Source organism: Pseudophryne corroboree, chromosome 2, assembly GCF_028390025.1.
Source record: "Pseudophryne corroboree isolate aPseCor3 chromosome 2, aPseCor3.hap2, whole genome shotgun sequence".
Classification (NCBI taxonomy): Eukaryota; Metazoa; Chordata; class Amphibia; order Anura; family Myobatrachidae; genus Pseudophryne; species Pseudophryne corroboree.
The window spans coordinates 239862286-239881033 of NC_086445.1; the positions used below are offsets into that span (position 1 = coordinate 239862286).

General features: G+C 49.3%; 1 protein-coding gene across 2 annotated transcripts in view; it reads left to right on the plus strand.

Annotated features, from left to right (window-relative positions):
- Positions 1-18748, plus strand: part of TIMELESS (timeless circadian regulator) — a 419423-nt gene that overhangs the window by 73973 nt on the left and 326702 nt on the right. For both annotated transcript variants that reach the window (XM_063952567.1, XM_063952568.1), the window contains one exon: positions 16250-16312. In XM_063952567.1, coding sequence (XP_063808637.1) covers positions 16250-16312 — 63 coding nt within the window. The remainder of the gene's footprint in view (positions 1-16249; positions 16313-18748) is intronic.

An 18748-nucleotide genomic window follows, 5' to 3' on the forward strand; every position in this document is an offset into this window, starting at 1 on the left:
ACATGGATTCTGACTCCAGTGTCGATTATGATGATGCAAAGTTATAGCCTAAATTGGCTAAAGCCATCCGTTATATGATTATAGCAATGAAGGATGTGTTGCACATTACAGAGGAAACCCCAGTCCCTGACAAGAGGGTTCATATGTATGGGGAGAAAAGGCAGGAGGTGACCTTTCCCCCTTCACATGAGCTAAATGAGTTATGTGAAAAGGCTTGGGAATCTCCAGATAAAAAACTGCAGATTTCCAAGAGGATGCTTATGGCGTATCCTTCCCCGCCAACGGACAGGTTACGCTGGGAATCCTCCCCTAGGGTGGACAAAGCTCTAACATGCTTATCCAAGAGGGTAGCCCTGCCGTCGCAGGATACGGCCACCCTAAAAGATGCTGCGGATAGAAAGCAAGAGGGTACCCTGAAGTCCATTTATAGACATTCAGGTACCTTACTTTACTTACTTACAGGTACCTTACCTTACTAAGGGCGGCAATTGCGTCGGCCTGGGTGTGTAGTGCTGTGGCAGCATGGACGGATACCTTATCTGAGGAACTTGATACATTAGACAAGGATACTATATTAATGACCCTGGGGCATATAAAAGACGCTGTCCTATATATGAGAGATGCTCAAAGAGACATTAGCCTACTGGGCTCTAGAATAAATGCAATGTCGATTTCTGCCAGAAGGGTCCAGTGGACTCTGCAATGGACAGGCGATGCCGACTCAAAAAGGCACATGGAGGTTTTACCTTACAAGGGTGAGGAATTGTTTGGGGAGGGTCTCTCGGACCTGGTCTCCACAGCTACTGCTGGAAAGTCAAATTTTTTGCCATATGTTCCCTCACAACCTAAGAAAGCACCGTATTACCAAATGCAGTCCTTTCGATCACAAAAAGGCAAGAAAGTCCGAGGTGCGTCCTTTCTTGCCAGAGGCAGGGGCAGAGGAAGGAAGCTGCACAACACAGCTAGTTCCCAGGAACAGAAGTCCTCCCCGGCTTCCACTAAATCCACCGCATGACGCTGGGGCTCCACAGGCGGAGCTAGGCCCGGTGGGGGCGCGTCTCTGAAATTTCAGCCACAAGTGGGTTCACTCCCAGGTGGATCCCTGGGCAATAGAGATTGTGTCTCAGGGATACAAGCTGGAAAAACGAAGAGATGCCCCCTCACCGATACCTCAAATCGGCCCTGCCAGCTTCCCTCTTAGAGAGGGAAATAGTGTTAGCTGCAATTCACAAATTGTATCTTCAGCAGGTGGTGGTCAAGGTTCCCCTCCTTCAACAAGGGAAGGGTTATTATTCGACCATGTTTGTGGTACCGAAACCGGACGGTTCGGTCAGACCCATATTGAATTTAAAATCTCTGAACATATACCTGAAAAGGTTCAAGTTCAAGATGGAATCGCTCAGAGCGGTCATCGCAAGCCTGGAAGGGGGGGATTTTATGGTGTCTCTGGACATAAAGGATGCATACCTTCATGTCCCCATTTATCCACCTCATCAGGCGTACCTCAGATTTGTGGTACAGGATTGTCATTACCAATTCCAGACGTTGCCGTTTGGTCTCTCCACGGCACCAAGAATATTTACCAAGATAATGTCGAAAATGATGGTGCTCCTGCGAAAGCAAGGGGTCACAATTATCCCATACTTGGACGATCTCCTCATAAAGGCGAGGTCCAGAGAGCAGTTGCTGATCAGCGTAGCACGCTCTCGGGAAGTGTTACAACAGCACAGCTGGATTCTAAATATTCCAAAGTCGCAGTTGATTCCTACGACTCGTCTGCCCTTCCTGGGCATGATTCTGGACACAGACCAGAAGAGGGTTTATCTCCCGATGGAGAAGGCTCAGGAGCTCATGACACTGGTCAGGAACCTATTAAAACCAAAACAGGTGTCGGTACATCACTGCACGTGAGTCCTGGGAAAGATGGTGGCATCATACGAGGCCATTCCCTTCGGCAGGTTCCATGCGAGGACCTTTCAATGGGATCTGTTGGACAAGTGGTCCGGATCACATCTTCAGATGAATCGGCTGATCACCCTATCCCCCAGGGCCAGGGTGTCTCTCCTGTGGTGGCTGCAGAGTGCTCACCTCCTAGAAGGCCGCAGATTCGGCATTCAGGACTGGGTCCTGGTGACCACGGATGCAAGCCTCCGAGGGTGGGGGGCAGTCACACGGAAGAAATTTCCAAGGCCTGTGGTCAAGTCAGGAGACTTTCCTTCACATCAACATCCTGGAACTAAGGGCCATATACAACGCCCTACGTCAAGCGGAGACCCTGCTTCGCGACCAATCGGTTCTGATTCAGTCAGACAACATCACCGCAGTGGCTCATGTAAACCGACAAGGCGGCACAAGGAGCAGGGTGGTGATGGCGGGAGCCACCAGAATTCTTCGCTGGGCGGAGAATCACGTAAGCGCACTGTCAGCAGTGTTCATTCCGGGAGTGGACAACTGGGAAGCAGACTTCCTCAGCAGGCACGACCTCCACCCGGGAGAGTGGGGACTTCATCAAGAAGTCTTCACGCAGATTGCAAGTCGGTGAGAACTGCCACAGGTGGACATGATGGCATCCCGCCTCAACAAAAAGCTACAGAGGTATTGCGCCAGGTCAAGAGACCCTCAGGCGATAGCTGTAGACGCGCTGGTGACACCGTGGGTGTTCCAGTCGGTTAATGTATATCCTCCTCTTCCTCTCATACACAAGGTACTGAGAATCATAAGAAAAAGAGGAGTGAGAACAATACTCATTGTTCCGGATTGGCCAAGAAGGACTTGGTATCCAGATCTGCAAGAAATGCTCACAGAGGACCCATTGCCTCTGCCTCTAAGACAGGACTTGTTGCAACAGGGGCCCTGTCTGTTCCAAGACTTACCGCGGCTGCGTTTGACGGCATGGCGGTTGAACGCCGGATCCTAGCAGAAAAAGGCATTCCGGATGAGGTTATTCCTACGCTGATAAAAGCTAGGAAGGACGTGACGGCTAAACATTATCACCGTATATGGCGAAAATATGTTGCTTGGTGTGAGGCCAGGAATGCTCCCACGGAGGAATTCCAGCTGGGCCGTTTCCATCACTTCCTACAGTCGGGAGTGACTTTGGGCCTAAAATTGGGTTCCATTAAGGTCCAGATTTCGGCCCTGTCTATTTTCTTTCAAAAGAACTGGCTTCTCTGCCTGAAGTTCAGACGTTTGTAAAGGCAGTGCTGCATATTCAGCCCCCTTTTGTGCCTCCGGTGGCACCTTGGGATCTTAACGTGGTGTTGAGTTTCCTGAAGTCACACTGGTTTGAGCCACTAAAAACCGTGGAGTTAAAATATCTCACGTGGAAGGTGGTCATGCTGTTAGCCTTGGCTTCGGCTAGGCGTGTGTCAGAATTAGCGGCTTTGTCACATAAGAGCCCCTATCTGGTTTTCCATATGAACAGGGCAGAATTGCGGACTCGTCCACAATTTCTGCCAAAAGTGGTGTCATCTTTTCATATGAACCAACCTATTTTGGTGCCTGTGGCTACTCGTGACTTGGAGGATTCCGAGTTACTAGGCTTTGAAGGTTTATGTAGCCAGAACGGCTAGAGTCAGGAAAACTGAGTCACTGTTTATCCTGTATGCATCCAACAAGCTGGGTGCTCCTGCTTCAAAGCAAACTATTGCCCGCTGGATCTGTAACACGATTCAGCAGGCTCATTCTGCGGCTGGATTGCCGCTGCCAAAATCAGTAAAAGCCCATTCCACAAGGAAGGTGGGCTCTTCTTGGGCGGCTGCCCGAGGGGTCTCGGCATTACAGCTTTGCCGAGCAGCTACTTGGTCAGGTTCAAACACTTTTGCAAAGTTCTACAAGTTTGATACCCTGGCTGAGGAGGACCTTATGTTTGCTCATTCGGTGCTGCAGAGTCATCCGCACTCTCCCGCCCGTTTGGGAGCTTTGGTATAATCCCCATGGTCCTTACGGAGTCCCCAGCATCCACTAGGACGTTAGAGAAAATAACATTTTACTTACCGGTAAATCTATTTCTCGTAGTCCGTAGTGGATGCTGGGTGCCCGTCCCAAGTGCGTACTTCTTCTGCAATACTTGTATATAGTTATTGCTTTAAATAAGGGTTATGTTATAGTTGCATCAGGGTTGATCTGATGCTCTGTTGTTGTTCATACTGTTAACTGGGTAAGTTTATCACAAGTTATACGGTGTGATTGGTGTGGCTGGTATGAGTTTTGCCCTGGATTCCAAAATCCTTTCCTTGTACTGTCAGCTCTTCCGGGCACAGTTTCTCTAACTGAGGTCTGGAGGAGGGACATAGAGGGAGGAGCCAGAGCACACCAGAATCCAAATTCTTTCTTAAAGTGCCCATGTCTCCTGCGGAGCCCGTCTATTCCCCATGGTCCTTACGGAGTCCCCAGCATCCACTACGGACTACGAGAAATAGATTAACCGGTAAGTAAAATCTTATTATTTGTCTCGCACGGAGTCTTTCCGTCGTACGGATACCTTGCTGGTATTGATTGATGCTCCCAAACGAGGTTGGCCGGCTTCCAAGAACACTGTGGCCCATTGGGTAACTTCGGCCATCAAACAGGCTTATGTGTCTTCGAATGTTTTGGTTCCTGACTCAATTAGGGCTCATTCGACTATAGCAGTTGGAGCATCTTGGGTTGTTCGCGGTGGTGCATCTATTGAGCAGCTGTGCAGGGCGGCGACCTGGTCGTCAGTCCATACTTTCACAAAGTTTTACCGTTTTCATACTTTTGGTTTGGAGACTGCCTCTGTTGGGCGTCGTATTTTACAGACTGCTATGCAGTCAACGTCTCCCTCCTCTCATTAGCTTGCTTTGGGAAATCCCACAAGTAACGGCGCAGCGTCCCCCAGATGGATGACAGAGAAATAGGGATTTTTGTTTACTTACCGTAAAATCTCTTTCTTTGAGTCCATCTGGGGGACGCTGCGATTCCTCCCGTAGTTTTGTCTGGTTTATTTGGTTATTTTTTTGTTCTGGTCTATCTCCTTTGGCTTGGCTAAACGTTAACGGAGTGATGGCTGAGCAGGAAGGAGATGGGAGGGGTTAGAGGGGGAGGAGGCAGCTTTTTGATAGATTCTGTGCCAAACTCCACTACCACACACCTCTAACCCCACAAGTAACGGCGCAGCGTCCCCCAGATGGACTCAGAGAAAGATTTTACGGTAAGTAAACAAAAATCCCTATTTTTCCACGCTTCTGCATACGCTAGTTCATAAACTAACACCCTCTATGGGACCCCCAATGCCGGTGCAACCGTTTGTGGTCCCTGCAGCTAACCCGCCGTGGGCGGACGATTTATCTGCTCAAATAAATAAGTTGAACCAGTCCCTGACTACTAAAAAGTCTGATCGTCGCTCACCTACGTCCAAGGGGTCCTCTAAGCGAGCGCTTGTCTCCTCACAATCCACTGCTGTCACTGACACCTCGTCGGAGGAAGACGGCACTTACACTGACCCCACAGGTTCTGACTCAGATATGGCTGATGGGGAGGGTGGTTCACATGTGGATGTTCCTGATCCTTTGGAGGCTATTAAGTTAATTTTACAGATTACGGATGATCCTGATCCATCCGTTCCTCCTAAGAAACCAGATAGGTTCAAGCATCAGAAGGTGATTAAACAAGTTTTACCTCACTCTGACCACCTAATTGATATACGTCAGGAACCCTGGGAAAACCCGGGTAAGAAGTTTGTGCCTCAAAAGAAGATGCTGGCTCGCTATCCCCTCGCGCCGGAGCTGTCTAAGAATTAGGAAACGCCTCCTCCAGTAGACTCACATGTGGCTAGGATGGTGGTTTCCTCAGTTCTACCGGTCACCACCGTCACGTCTCTAAAAGAGCCTACGGATACATGTGTGGAGGGTTGTCTGAAAGCGATTCACACCCTCACGGGTGCTGCACAGAGGCCCACTATTGCAGCTACTTGGGCTACAGAGGCCATTGAAGCATGGGCCTTGGAGTTAGATGCTGAAATCTCCTCCTACCATGCTAGACAATGCTTGTCTTATATTGACACAGCTACTCGTTATATTAAAGAGGCGGCTTCTGATGCCGGTATCCTGGCAGCCAAGGCCTCTACTACGTCAGTCCTGGCTCGCCGGATATTGTGGCTGAGATCCTGGTCTGTGGATCTGGACTCTAGAAAAACCCTGGAGGTACTCCCTTTTAAGGGAGATATTCTGTTTGGGGAGGATTTAAATAAGATTGTGGCTGACTTTGCTACTGCCAAAACTGCCTGTCTGCCAAGCACTGCTCCTTCTGTGTCGAAGGCTAAAAGTACTTCCTTTCGTCCTTCAGGTAAAGGAAAAGGTCAGGCGTACAACAAGCAGGCCCGCACTTCCGAACCTGGTAAGCCTAAGCCCAAAAGATCCTGGGCGGCCCGTCAGCCAGCTTCGGAGACAGATAAGCCTGCCGCATGACGGGGCGGGCCTCCCTCTGGGGGATCCCAGGGTGGGGTGCCGGCTTCTAGGGTATACCCAGGAATGGTTGAAGACCACTTCAGATGCCTGGGTACGGGAAGTCATCATTCAAGGTTACGCCATAGCCTTCAAAAACCGACCCTCTCATCGATTAGCCAGACAGATGTCCCGTTGGCAAGACAAAGGCAAACACTCTACATTCGGTGGTACAGACCCTCCTGGATACAGGAGTCGTAGTACAGGTGCCTCTTGTGCAGAGGGGCTAGGGGTACTATTCTCCGCTGTTTCTAGTCCCGAAACCGAATGGGTCCTCCCGGACCATTCTCAACCTCGAGGCATTGAACAGGTTTGTGAAGGTTTCCAAGTTCCGGATGGAAACCCTTCGCGCTATAGTTCTGGCCTTGGAACCTGGGGACTTCATGGTCTCCCTGGATATACAGGATGCTTACCTGCATATTCCTATAGCAGTGTCTCATCAGCAATACCTGAGATTTGCGATTGGCAACTGCCATTACCAGTTTCGGGTGTTACCTTTTGGTTTCACAACGGCTCCGCGAGTCTTTACAAAAGTCATGGCGGTGATGACGGTGGTACTCCGCCGTCAATGGGTCAGGATACTGCCGTATTTGGACGACTTGTTAATCCTGGCAAATTCTCCGGAACTTCTCCTGCGTCATCTAGATGCGACAGTCCGGTTTCTGCAAGCCCACGGGTGGCTCTTCAACTGGAAGAAGTCATCCCTGATCCCTGCTCAGAGCATGGTGCATCTGGGAGCTCTATTGGACACTCACAAGCAGCGGTTGTTCCTGTCTCAGGAGAAAGTCCTGAAACTTCAGGACCAGATTCATTGCTTCCTATCTCGTCCGCAAGTGGCGATGCGGGTGCTGGGCCTCATGGTGTCAGCATTCGACATGGTGGAGTACGCTCAATTTCACTCTCGCCCTCTCCGGAGGCTGATTCTAGCCAAGTGGGACGGCCTGCCTCACCGGATCAGGTCTCAAATGATCTCATTGACTCCGGAGGTCCGTCTGTCGCTGCTCTGGTGGCTTCGGGACCAACAATTGTGCAGGGGCTGTCCGTTCTGGATATCCGACTGGGTCCTGTTGATGACAGATGCCAGTCTAAGAGGTTGGGGCGCGGTGCTGGAGCAACACTCGCTTCAGGGGCGGTGGACCAAGGAGTCCCTCCTCTCGATCAATATTCTGGAGTTGCGGGCGGTCTTCAATGCCTTGAACCTAGCCCAGCATTTAATTCAGAACCGTCCTGTTCAAGTGCAGTCGGACAACGCCACCACAGTGGCTTACATAAATCATCAAGGCGGCACTCGAAGCCGCCTAGCAATGAAGGAAGTCTCACGGATTCTACAGTGGGCAGAACGCCATCTACCGGCCATATCGGCAATATTCATTCTGGGAGTCCTGAATTTGGAAGCGGACTTTCTCAGTCGTCAGGATGTGCATGCCGGCGAGTGGGGCCTCCATCCAGAAGTGTTTCAACTCCTAGTGGAAAGGTGGGGCCTACCAGACGTAGATCTGATGGCGTCTCGACACAACCACAAGGTTCCGGTCTTCGGAGCAAGGACAAGGGATTCTCAAGCAGCATTCGTGGATGCGCTGGCGGTACCGTGGAGGTTTCGGCTGCCGTACGTGTTCCCTCCGGTGTCACTCCTGCCCAGGGTAATTCGGAAGTTCAAGCAAGAAAAAGGAATTCTGCTTCTCATAGCTCCAGCGTGGCCCAGACGGCACTGGTTCTCAGACCTGCAAGGCCTATCGTCGGAGCGTCCAATTCTACTTCCACAACGCCCAGACCTCCTCGTTCAGGGCCCGTGTGTCTACCAGGACCTAGCCCGGCTGTCTTTGACGGCGTGGCTCTTGAAGCTTCCGTCTTAAGGACTAAAGGGTTTTCTGAGGCGGTCATTCAAACTATGTTGCGGGCCCGAAACCGGCTTCGGCTCGGATTTACTATAGGGTCTGGCACTTTTTTTTTTTTTTTAAATTCAAAATGTTTTTATTAGATTTTTCCAGACAAACAGACAAACCATAACATTGAATAAAAGAAAGTATGCACTATGTGTACATATAAAAAACCACCGAATGTTGTATGCATTAACAGAACTACCTAAATAAAGTTGCAAACAGCTACAAGTTATACATAACGGGTGTCGTGATTTCTTTACATTTGTTCATACAATGGTGATACATGAAGCGACCAGATATCAATGCGAGGCAGAAGCACGGGTACACTGGTATATTGGGGATGATAACCACGTATCCCATATCTTGTAGAATTTATCCGGGGCTTTCCTAGAAATATAAACAAACTTTTCATGGGACACAACCGAGTTCACTAACTGGATCCATTTATTAATATCAGGGCCCTCAGTCGCCATCCATGAGCGTGCTATCAATACTTTGGCCAAAGCGCATAAATTAAGAATATATCTCCTAGAATGAGCATCCAATATCTCCTCATCTATGACCCCAAGGATACACACAAGGGGGATAAACACATCAAAGGGGATTCCCGTAGAGGCTATCATCCGTATCACCGCTTGCCAAAAGTCCTGCTCCACCGGACAGGCCCACAATAGATGCCAGAAGGTACCGTCCAAAGAGAGGGACACTTCGGGCACCTAGAGTCACTCCGTCCCCCTATGTTAACAAGACGGGTGGGAGTGATGTAGACTCGGTGTAATATAAACAAGTGTATCTGTTGAAAACAAGCCGAGGTGGTAGCGGTACGTGAAGTCCCCAAGGCCTCATCCCATACATCTAGGGAAACCGGTCCCAAATCAGCCTCCCATTTAGATTTAAGGTGTGAGAGACTGTCAGAATGGTGGGCACCGAGCAGAGCTGAGTAGAGAGCAGAAACAGTCCCGGAGCCTAGAGTATCAGTCAGGAGCAGGTGAACAGGTGACTTCCGAAGGAGAGGTGGAGCAGCACTAAACTGAGACGCGCACACGTGGCGAAACTGAATATTTCTATAATAATAGGATGCAGGTATATTAAACTCAGTCTGCAGTTGTCCAAAAGAAATAAGCGTGCCCGAGGCGTACAATTGATTAAGGGAACAAACACCCCAGCGTCCCCACACCAATCCCATTTGTAGGGACATGAAATGAGTGAGAGCACGAGTGTGCATCAGTGGGGTGTCAGGATCCCATCCCTCCCCCCCCAACATAGAGTGTATCTGCCTCCAAACCATAATCGCTTGTTTAACCAACGGCATCTTAAGGAGTGCAACATTATCACTAAGTAGGAGCTGGAGGGGTGACAAATTGATTTCAGATGCTAGTAATACAGAAGAGATTAATAAATCCCCAGACGAATCAGAGATCCAAGGAATTAGATGGAATAACTGAGCCGCTAAGTAATAGAATCTAAGTTTAGGGAGGGCCAGACCACCCGAGTCCCGAGGTCTAGTTAGGGTATCGAGGTTAATCCGAGCTCTACGGTTGGACCAAACCAGTGAGGACAAGAGACCATCTATGATACCAAGTAGACAGGGGAATGTTGGAGGACATACAGCATTTTAGGTAATACAACTATTTTAATTAGGTTTATCCTACCCGTAACAGTAAGTGGCAATTTACTCCACACCCTGACACGAGACCGTAGATAGTCCATTTGTGGACGTATATTCAGATCAATAAATTGTGAGGACCGGTTGGTAACCCATACTCCCAGGTATTTAAAAGAGTCCACCCAACGAAGCAGCAGGTCCCCGGGATGGCAGACAGGACAGGGGCCTCTAAGCGGAAGGACACAGGACTTGTCCCAATTAATGGACAAACCAGAGAATCCCCCAAAAGTGTTGATTACTTCCAAGATATGAGGCATAGTGGTAAAGTAATCGGGTACAAACAACAGGATATCGTCTGCATAAAGAGCAATTTTGTCTGTCCTGCCCCCCAACCGGAAGCCTGCCACTCACGAGGAGGATCTAACAGTACAGGCCAACGGCTCTACGGCCAGGGCAAATAGGATCGGGGACAACGGACAACCCTGTCTCGTCCCTCTCTGTAGAGAGAAAGTGGAGGATATGTGGCCGTTAACAGAAACCCTAGCCCGGGGTGCAGAATAAAGCAGTTGGACCCACTTTTTAAAAATAGGTCCAATACCAAATCGGTCCAATGTCCCCCACAAGAAGCCCCACTCCACAGAATCAAACGCCTTAGCAGCATCCAGGGAAACTATAGCTGAGGAGCGGGACTCCCCGTGAGGGGCCTGGAGATGCGTATAGAGTCTACGTAGATTAGGTAGAGTGGACCGGCCCGGCATGAACCCTGATTGGTCCTCATGTATCAATTGTAGAATCACAGCGCTAAGCCTTGTCGCTAGTATTTTAGCTAACATCTTAACGTCAGTTGTTAACAAGGAAATCGGACGGTAAGATTCGACTCGTGTTGGGTCTTTATCCGGCTTTAGGAGAACTATAATTAGGGCCTCAGCCATAGAGTCAGGCAACCTACCCTGCACAAATAAATTATTATATATAGCAAGGAGTTTAGGGCCATAAAAAGGTAAGTGCTTTTTATAAAGTTCCAGGGGTATTCCATCAAGACCCAGGGTCTTCCCTCCAGGAAAAGAGTTAACAGCGGATTCCACCTCAGTCAGCATTAAAGGGGAGTCCAAAAACGTCACAGCGTCCTGGGACAGCGTGGGTAATGGAATATCAGCTAGGTACATCTCTATTTCCGTCTCAGTGTGATTAAGCTTAGAACTATACAGCCGTCTATAGTAGTCTACAAAGTCCCCCACAATATCAGGAGTATTGAAATGAGTCACATTATCATTGGTACAAATTGCAGGCACCGTATTAGATGCCCTGTCCGCACCCGCCAATGTTGCCATAAAGCTACCAGGCCTATCACCCGTTGCATAGTACGTGTGTTGAGCATAAAGTAGACAGTACTTAGCCTTATCAGCCAAGCAATCGCGCCATTCAGCCTGCGCAAGCAAACCACCTCTCCCTCGTAGTGTCAAGACCATCGACCATATACTGCAACTCCAGCCTCCTACATCCTGCCTCAAGGTCACGCTCATCCCGGGCATAACCAGATTTCAAGACGGCCACAGTTCTGATCAGGGTGCCGCGGACATATGCTTTAAAGGCATCCCATAAAGTTGTGTCAGACACCGAGCCCTGATTTTCCAGCAAAAAGGCCTCCCACATCTCCACCAACTCCGCACCGGTGCCCATCTGAGTCAGCCAAAAGGAATTAAACCTCCAACACCGTGCCCCCCTAACGTCTCCCATGTCCAAACATAGAATTACCGGGGAATGATCGGATATTCCCCTGGTAGCATACTGAACATCCATCAACCTGGGCAGCAAGCCTTTGGAGGTGAGGGCCAAATCTATCCTGGAGAAGGATAAGTTGGTCGCTTGCCAGGATGGCGGATCCTCCACGCATCGACCAAACCCAGACTGTCCACTAGCAGCGCAAAGTCCCTCCTGCGCACCACAGGAGCATCAGGGGACATTCTAGTTCTATCTAAAGCGTGGTCGATGACGTTATTAAAGTCACCAAGACAAACAATAGCAACATTCGGATATAGCGAAATAAACTCTGCTGCCTTTTTGAGAACCTCCGGGGAGTAAGGGGGCGGTATATAAACAGCCAGGATAAGCAAAGACATAGAATAAACTTGACATTTTAGAAAAACATATCTGCCCCACTGGTCCAATTGGACCTGACCAAGGACAAACGGGACCGACCTTCGAACTAGGATTGACACACGCCGCGAATTGCGACTTATGGGTAGAGTGGTATGCCCAGCCCACCCATGGTTTCTTAAGAGCCAGGACTTTTGCCCCCACCAGGTGGGTCTCCATGAGGCAAATAATATCCGCACCATATTGTTTAATGTGACGGAGCACTAATAAGCGCTTGACTTTGTCGTTCAGCCCCCGGACATTCCAGGATAGGAGTTTAAGTTGATTAGAGGCCATAAGTCAAGACGAAATAAAATATATGATCGGTCCCGCGTATCCCCAGCAGGCCACCAACACCAGCACTAAATAAAATCGAAAAAAATCAAAGAACCCATAGCGTTTGCAACACAGACAAAAAAAAGAAAACAAATACCAAAATACAGTTCCTCCCATCCTACCCCCCCACCCTGTATACCCACCCAAACTGAGGCATACCTTATCCCAATAAACTGTTCCCCCTTAACAAAGAAAAAGCAAACTATACCAACATAAAAGGGCAATGAATGAAATGGCCCAAAGACAAAGGCGTAGGTCTTCCACCCTCACATAAGAAAAGTGTGGAGACCCCACCCCGAGCCCTAAATACAAACATCAGTGAAGTGGAAAGGTAAACATTATCAGAGACAACATAACATTAACCGGGTAACATACTGAAACATGGATATCAGCAAGAAACACTAGCATATATAGAAGGATATATCAGACATTAAGGATCAGCTGCAAGCGCCCGTCTATCCGGGGCCCAGCGATCCAGCCACAGGGCAGAGTCCCGAGGTGTAGCAAAGAATTTTGTTTCTCCGTCTGCCACCACCCTCAGCCTAGAAGGAAAAAGCATTGCATACTGTAGATAAAGTTCCCTGAGACGCCTTTTAATCAGAACAAATTGTGCACGGTCCTTTTGCACCTCCAGCGCAAAGTCAGGGAACACAGAAACTTTGGAACCGTTCAACAACAGGGGACCCTTAGTGCGCACCAGAGATAAAACAGCGTCCCGGTCTCGGTAGTGGAGAAATTTCGCTATGAGTGTGCGCGGTGGCGCACCCGGCGGCAGCGGCCTGAAGGGAATTCTGTGAGCCCGTTCAACTGTAAAGAAAGGCGTAAAGGAGTCAGCCCCAAAGGAATTTTTCAGCCAAGATTCAACGAACTGCTCCGGGGTAGTGCCCTCTTTCTCCGGAAGCCCCACAAAGCGGACATTATTCCTCCTCAGTCTGCCTTCCATATCTAGCATCTTGCCTTTTATATCGGACAGCTGACCATCAATGGCAGTAACACGGGAGCTAAGCGGTGAGATCTTATCCTCTAGCGTAGAGGTCCGGGTCTCGACTTCCCAGACCCGTTCTCTAACCTTCTGGATATCGTGATGGATTAAGGTCAGGTCGGCCTGTACCTGACCTATCTTGTCAGAGAGACGGGATTCGCTAGCTTCCAGGGCTTCCAACACTTTTTGCAACACATCATCAGAAGCTTCACCAGAGGAGGATGATTGACTGGGGGACACCGGTGGAGGGGTATCCCCACCCCCATCCGGCGTCGCCGCATGCCTTCCAGGGGTATGCGAGTACCGCGCAAGCCGGGCCACAGCAGATTTATGGTGGTTCCTCACAATTGTTAGATATATTAAAGCCAATCAGGATCGGCAGTTCAAAGGAGACACAGCAACAGCACAGAATTAGGAGAGTCCACGGCTGTCAATAGACTAATGATAATGTGTGCACACACTTATAGCAGGGGGACCCACAATCACAGCACCTCCTTCCAACAGATTCCAAAATCAGAAGACTGGAGAAGTAAATATGGCGTGGGGCCAGTTAGGAAAAATGTATAAAATATATAATAAAGGAGCTGACGTTATGAGTAGATGCTGAGCCAGTGGCTGTAGAATCTGGGAGAGGACTCATAGAGAATAATCAGTAGACTTATGCACTGTTCCAGGAGCAGAGCTGACACAGTGCAGTTTAGGAGAGCACTCCGGTGAACTCAGCCAGCAGGGGAGAGGCAGACTCACCAGCCCACGCAGTGGTAAAGTCCAGCGGCTCACGGCAGCGCAATCTCACCCCCCAGGCAGCGGTCAGCGTCCCGGCGGTAAAGCAGCAGGGAGGACACAGCACAGGGAGGCTGCGGCCGCTGGCGGAGACGTGCCGCAGGGCAGCGGCGTTGTCCGGCGGCTCTCAGCGGCTCAGTGACACGGCACAGGGAGCGCCCGCGAACGGAGTCCCGGACACTCAGCGGCGGGCAGGAGACACCACGGAGAGGCCACAGCCGGCAATAGAAATGGGCGGGCTGGGACTGGAAGTCGCGGCGCCGGCCTAGAGCTCACAGATCCAGGAGCAAGCAATCAGTCAAACTCCAGCGAACGCCGCACCACAGACATCCAGCACGAGGCACCAGGATTCCAGATACCTTCCCCCACCAGTTATGCAAGTCTGGGCTCGGAGGGGTGCCCCAGGATATCAGTCACGGATAGTTGAGGTGGAGAGCGCCCAGCCAGAGCAGCTACTCCATGTCCCGCTTAGCCACGCCTGGGTCTGGCACTCTTACTTTGTTTGGTGCGCATCTAACGATTATGACGCTTCCAAGTTTAGTATAGCCAAGTTGTTGGCTTTTCTTCAGCAGGTCCTGGACTTAGGCCTGCGTCTGGCCTCCCTCAAGGTTCAAATATCTGCCTGGTCGGTGTGGTTTCAGAGAAAAATTGCGATCTTACCTGATGTGCATACCTTTACTCAGTGCGTGTTGCGTATCCGCCTGTGGCTCCTTGGGACTTGTCGGTGGTTTTGGAGGCGTTACAAGAGTCTCCGTTTGAACCTCTTGGTTCAGCTGACCTTAAGTGGCTTTCCCTTAAGGTGGTGTTTCTGCTGGCTATTGCTTCAGCTAGAAGAGTGTCTGATTTGGGTGCCTTGTCCTGTAGTTCCCCATATCTGATATTTCACAGTGACCGGGCGGTTCTTAGGACTCATCCCGGCTATCTACCTAAGGTGGTTTCTTCGTTCCACCTTAATCAGGAGATTGTAGTTCCGGCACTTGTTTCTCCTGATCTGTCTCCCAAAGAGCGGTCTTTGGATGTGGTACGGTCTCTCCGTATCTATGTGAAGAGAACTGCTCCTATTAGGAAATCTGATTCTCTTTTTGTTGTGTTTGGTTTTCACAAATGTGGCTGGCCTGCTCACAAGCAAACTCTGGCCAGATGGATTAGAATGGTGATTGCACATGCTTATGTGAAGGCTGGTCTCTCTGCTCCTGATCACATTAAGGCCCATTCTACTCGGTCTGTTGGACCTTCTTGGGCGGCCCAACGTGGTGCGACCCTTGAACAATTGTGCAAGGCGGCTACGTGGTCCTCTGTGAACACGTTCATAAGGTTCTATGCCTTCGATACTGCCGCTTCCCAGGATGCTTCCTTTGGACGCCGGGTTCTTGTGCCCGCTACAGTGCGTCCCCTCCCATAAGGAACTGCTTTAGGACATCCCCATTGTCCATTCCTTGTGGAGCCCAGTGTACCCCGCAGCAGAAAACGAGTTTTATGGTAAGAACTTACCTTTGTTAAAACTCTTTCTGCGAGGTACACTGGGCTCCACAAGGCGCCCACCCTGACGCACTTAGCTTCTTTGGGTTGGTATGGCATTAGCCGCTGACACGTCTCCTGTCGTGAGAATGCTGTGTTGTGGCTACTAACCGTTGTCGTCTCTTTTCCTGCTACTGCATGGGACTGGTTAACTAAAAACTGAGATCCTGTGCAGGGAGGCGGGGTGATATAGGAGGCAGCGCTATGCATTTTGGGAACAGTCAAAGCTTTGAGCCTGTTGGTGCCTCGGATCAAGATCCTACTCTACACCCCATTGTCCATTCCTTGTGGAGCCCAGTGTACCTCGCAGAAAGAGTTTTAACAAAGGTAAGTTCTTACCATAAAACTCGTTTTTTCTATACTGTGTACATATATAAAAAAAGAAAAAATAATATATATATATTATATATATATGTGTGTATTATATATATATATATATGTGTGTGTGTGTGTGTATATAATATATATATATATATATATATATATATATATATATAATTTATATTATTATAATTTTTTTTTTAACAAATCTGGTTTTCTTTAGGCTTTTGCAAATGAGAGACTGTTTGTAGTCTTGAGTGAAAAGCTGTATGATTTACTGCAAATGGTAAGTTGGTTAAGTTTTTTTTGTTTTTATTTTAAAGTTCAAGCTGATATGTTATAATAGTCCTGAATCCCATTAAATCATTCAAAGCTTATTCTGAAGTCATGGTCCCTGATGCAGAATTGGAACTAAGGGCCTTATTCAGAGGTGTACACTGATATTCACAGCTGAGATCCCGTACACAATGCTATAAGAAAATATGCTAATGTCTCAGCCACCAGGATTTGTATTGAGACGCTCACTGACTGCTTCGCAGAACCGAACAACCGCGTAGAAATGACACTGCGCCGGTTGCAGATCATTTTACTGTCTTGAGTTACTCTGAGGTTGTGCAGAATAGTCATGGAACTTAAACATTGGCGCCATGTTTTCTGCATACAGCATGACAGTCGCAGACTGGGGCATGACACGAAAACTGTTGGGGCATTGCTGCGTTTTTGCTATACTCACTGACAAATGGTCCCTGCCTGTCAATCGCTTTGCGAATATCCTGTTTGCAACTGTTGTCATGTGTGCAGTCAGCCGATAAGCTCTCAAAAATATTGCCATTGAGTAGAACTCTGAATCAGTCCCTAAGTCCAGTCAGTATACATGTTGAAAAAAGTGTGCACGGAACAAATATTTGTCTATATGCAGCCCTGTATATATCTCGAGATTAGTCAGCACCTGTAACGTATGTGTTTAGTCATAGTTATCAGCAAGCACTTGCATCCGCCATTACAGAAGGAGTACTTTGTACTTTCTCTAGCATCCATAAGGGATATTGGTGGAATCTAGTATGATGGGGTATAGACGGGGTCCAAAGGAGCCAGTGCACTTTAAATTTCTTCAACTGGGTGTGCGGACTCCTCCCCTCTATTGCCCCCTCCCACAGGCAGTTTAGAAAAAAGTGCCCTCAGGAGAGGATGCACACTCTGCAAGCTCCAGAGTGTTTATTACAGTTTCTTTCTCTAACGTCCTAGTGGATGCTGGGGACTCCGTAAGGACCATGGGGAATAGACGGGCTCCGCAGGAGACATGGGCACTTTAAGAAAGAATTTGGATTCTGGTGTGCTCTGGCTCCTCCCTCTATGTTCCTCCTCCAGACCTCAGTTTGAATCTGTGCCCGGACGAGCTGGGTGCTGTTTAGTGAGCTCTCCTGAGCTTGCTATAAGAAAGTATTTTGTTAGGTTTTTTATTTTCAGGGAGATCTGCTGGCAACAGGCTCCCTGCATCGTGGGACTGAGGGGAGAGAAGCAGCCCTACTCTCTGAAGCTAGGTCCTGCTTCTTAGGCTACTGGACACCATTAGCTCCAGAGGGATCGTACACAGGATCTCACCCTGTGTCGTCCGATCCCGGAGCCGCGCCGCCGTCCCCCTCGCAGAGCCGGAAGACAGAAGCCGGTGAAAGAAGCAAGAAGACTTCGAAATCGGCGGCAGAAGACTCCAGTCTTCACTGAGGTAGCGCACAGCACTGCAGCTGTGCGCCATTGCTCCCACACTACACCCACATACTCCGGTCACTGTAGGGTGCAGGGGGGGGGCGCCCTGTGCAGCAATTAGGACCTCTTGGCAAAAGTTGGACATATATACAGTTGGGCACTGTATATATGTATGAGCTCCCGCCATAATATTGTACATAAACGCGGGACAGAAGCCCGCCGCTGAGGGGGTGGGGCTTCTTCCTCAGCACTCACCAGCACCATTTTTTCTCCACAGCTCCGCTGAGAGGAAGCTCCCCAGCCTCTCCCCTGCAGATACACGGTAGAAGAGGGTAAAAAGAGAGGGGGGGCGCAAAAACATAATATACAGCAGCTACTGGGTTAACACTAAGTTACTGTGTGATTCCTGGGACTTATAGCGCTGGGGTGTGTGCTGGCATACTCTCTCTGTCTCTCCAAAGGGCCTTGTGGGGGAACGGTCTTCAAAAAAGAGCATCCCCTGTGTGTGTGGTGTGTCGGTACGCTTGTGTCGACATGTTTGACGAGGAAGGCTATGTGGAAGCAGAGCTGGAGCAAATGAATGTGGTGTCTCCGCCGATGGCGCCGACACCTGATTGGATGGATATGTGGAAGGTTTTAAATGATAATGTAAATTCCTTGCATAAAATGTTGGATAAAGCTGAAACCTTAGGACAGTCAGGGTCCCAGCCCATGCCTGATCCGATGTCGCAGAGGCCGTCAGGGTCTCAGAAGCGCCCACTATCCCAAATTGTTGACACAGATACCGACATGGATTCTGACTCCAGTGTCGATTACGATGATGCAAAGTTACAGCCTAAATTGGCTAAAGCCATCCGTTATATGATTATAGCAATGAAGGATGTGTTGCACATCACAGAGGAAACCCCAGTCCCTGACAAGAGGGTTCATATGTATGGGGAAAAAAGGCAGGAGGTGACCTTTCCCCCTTCACATGAGCTAAATGAGTTATGTGAAAAGGCTTGGGAATCTCCAGATA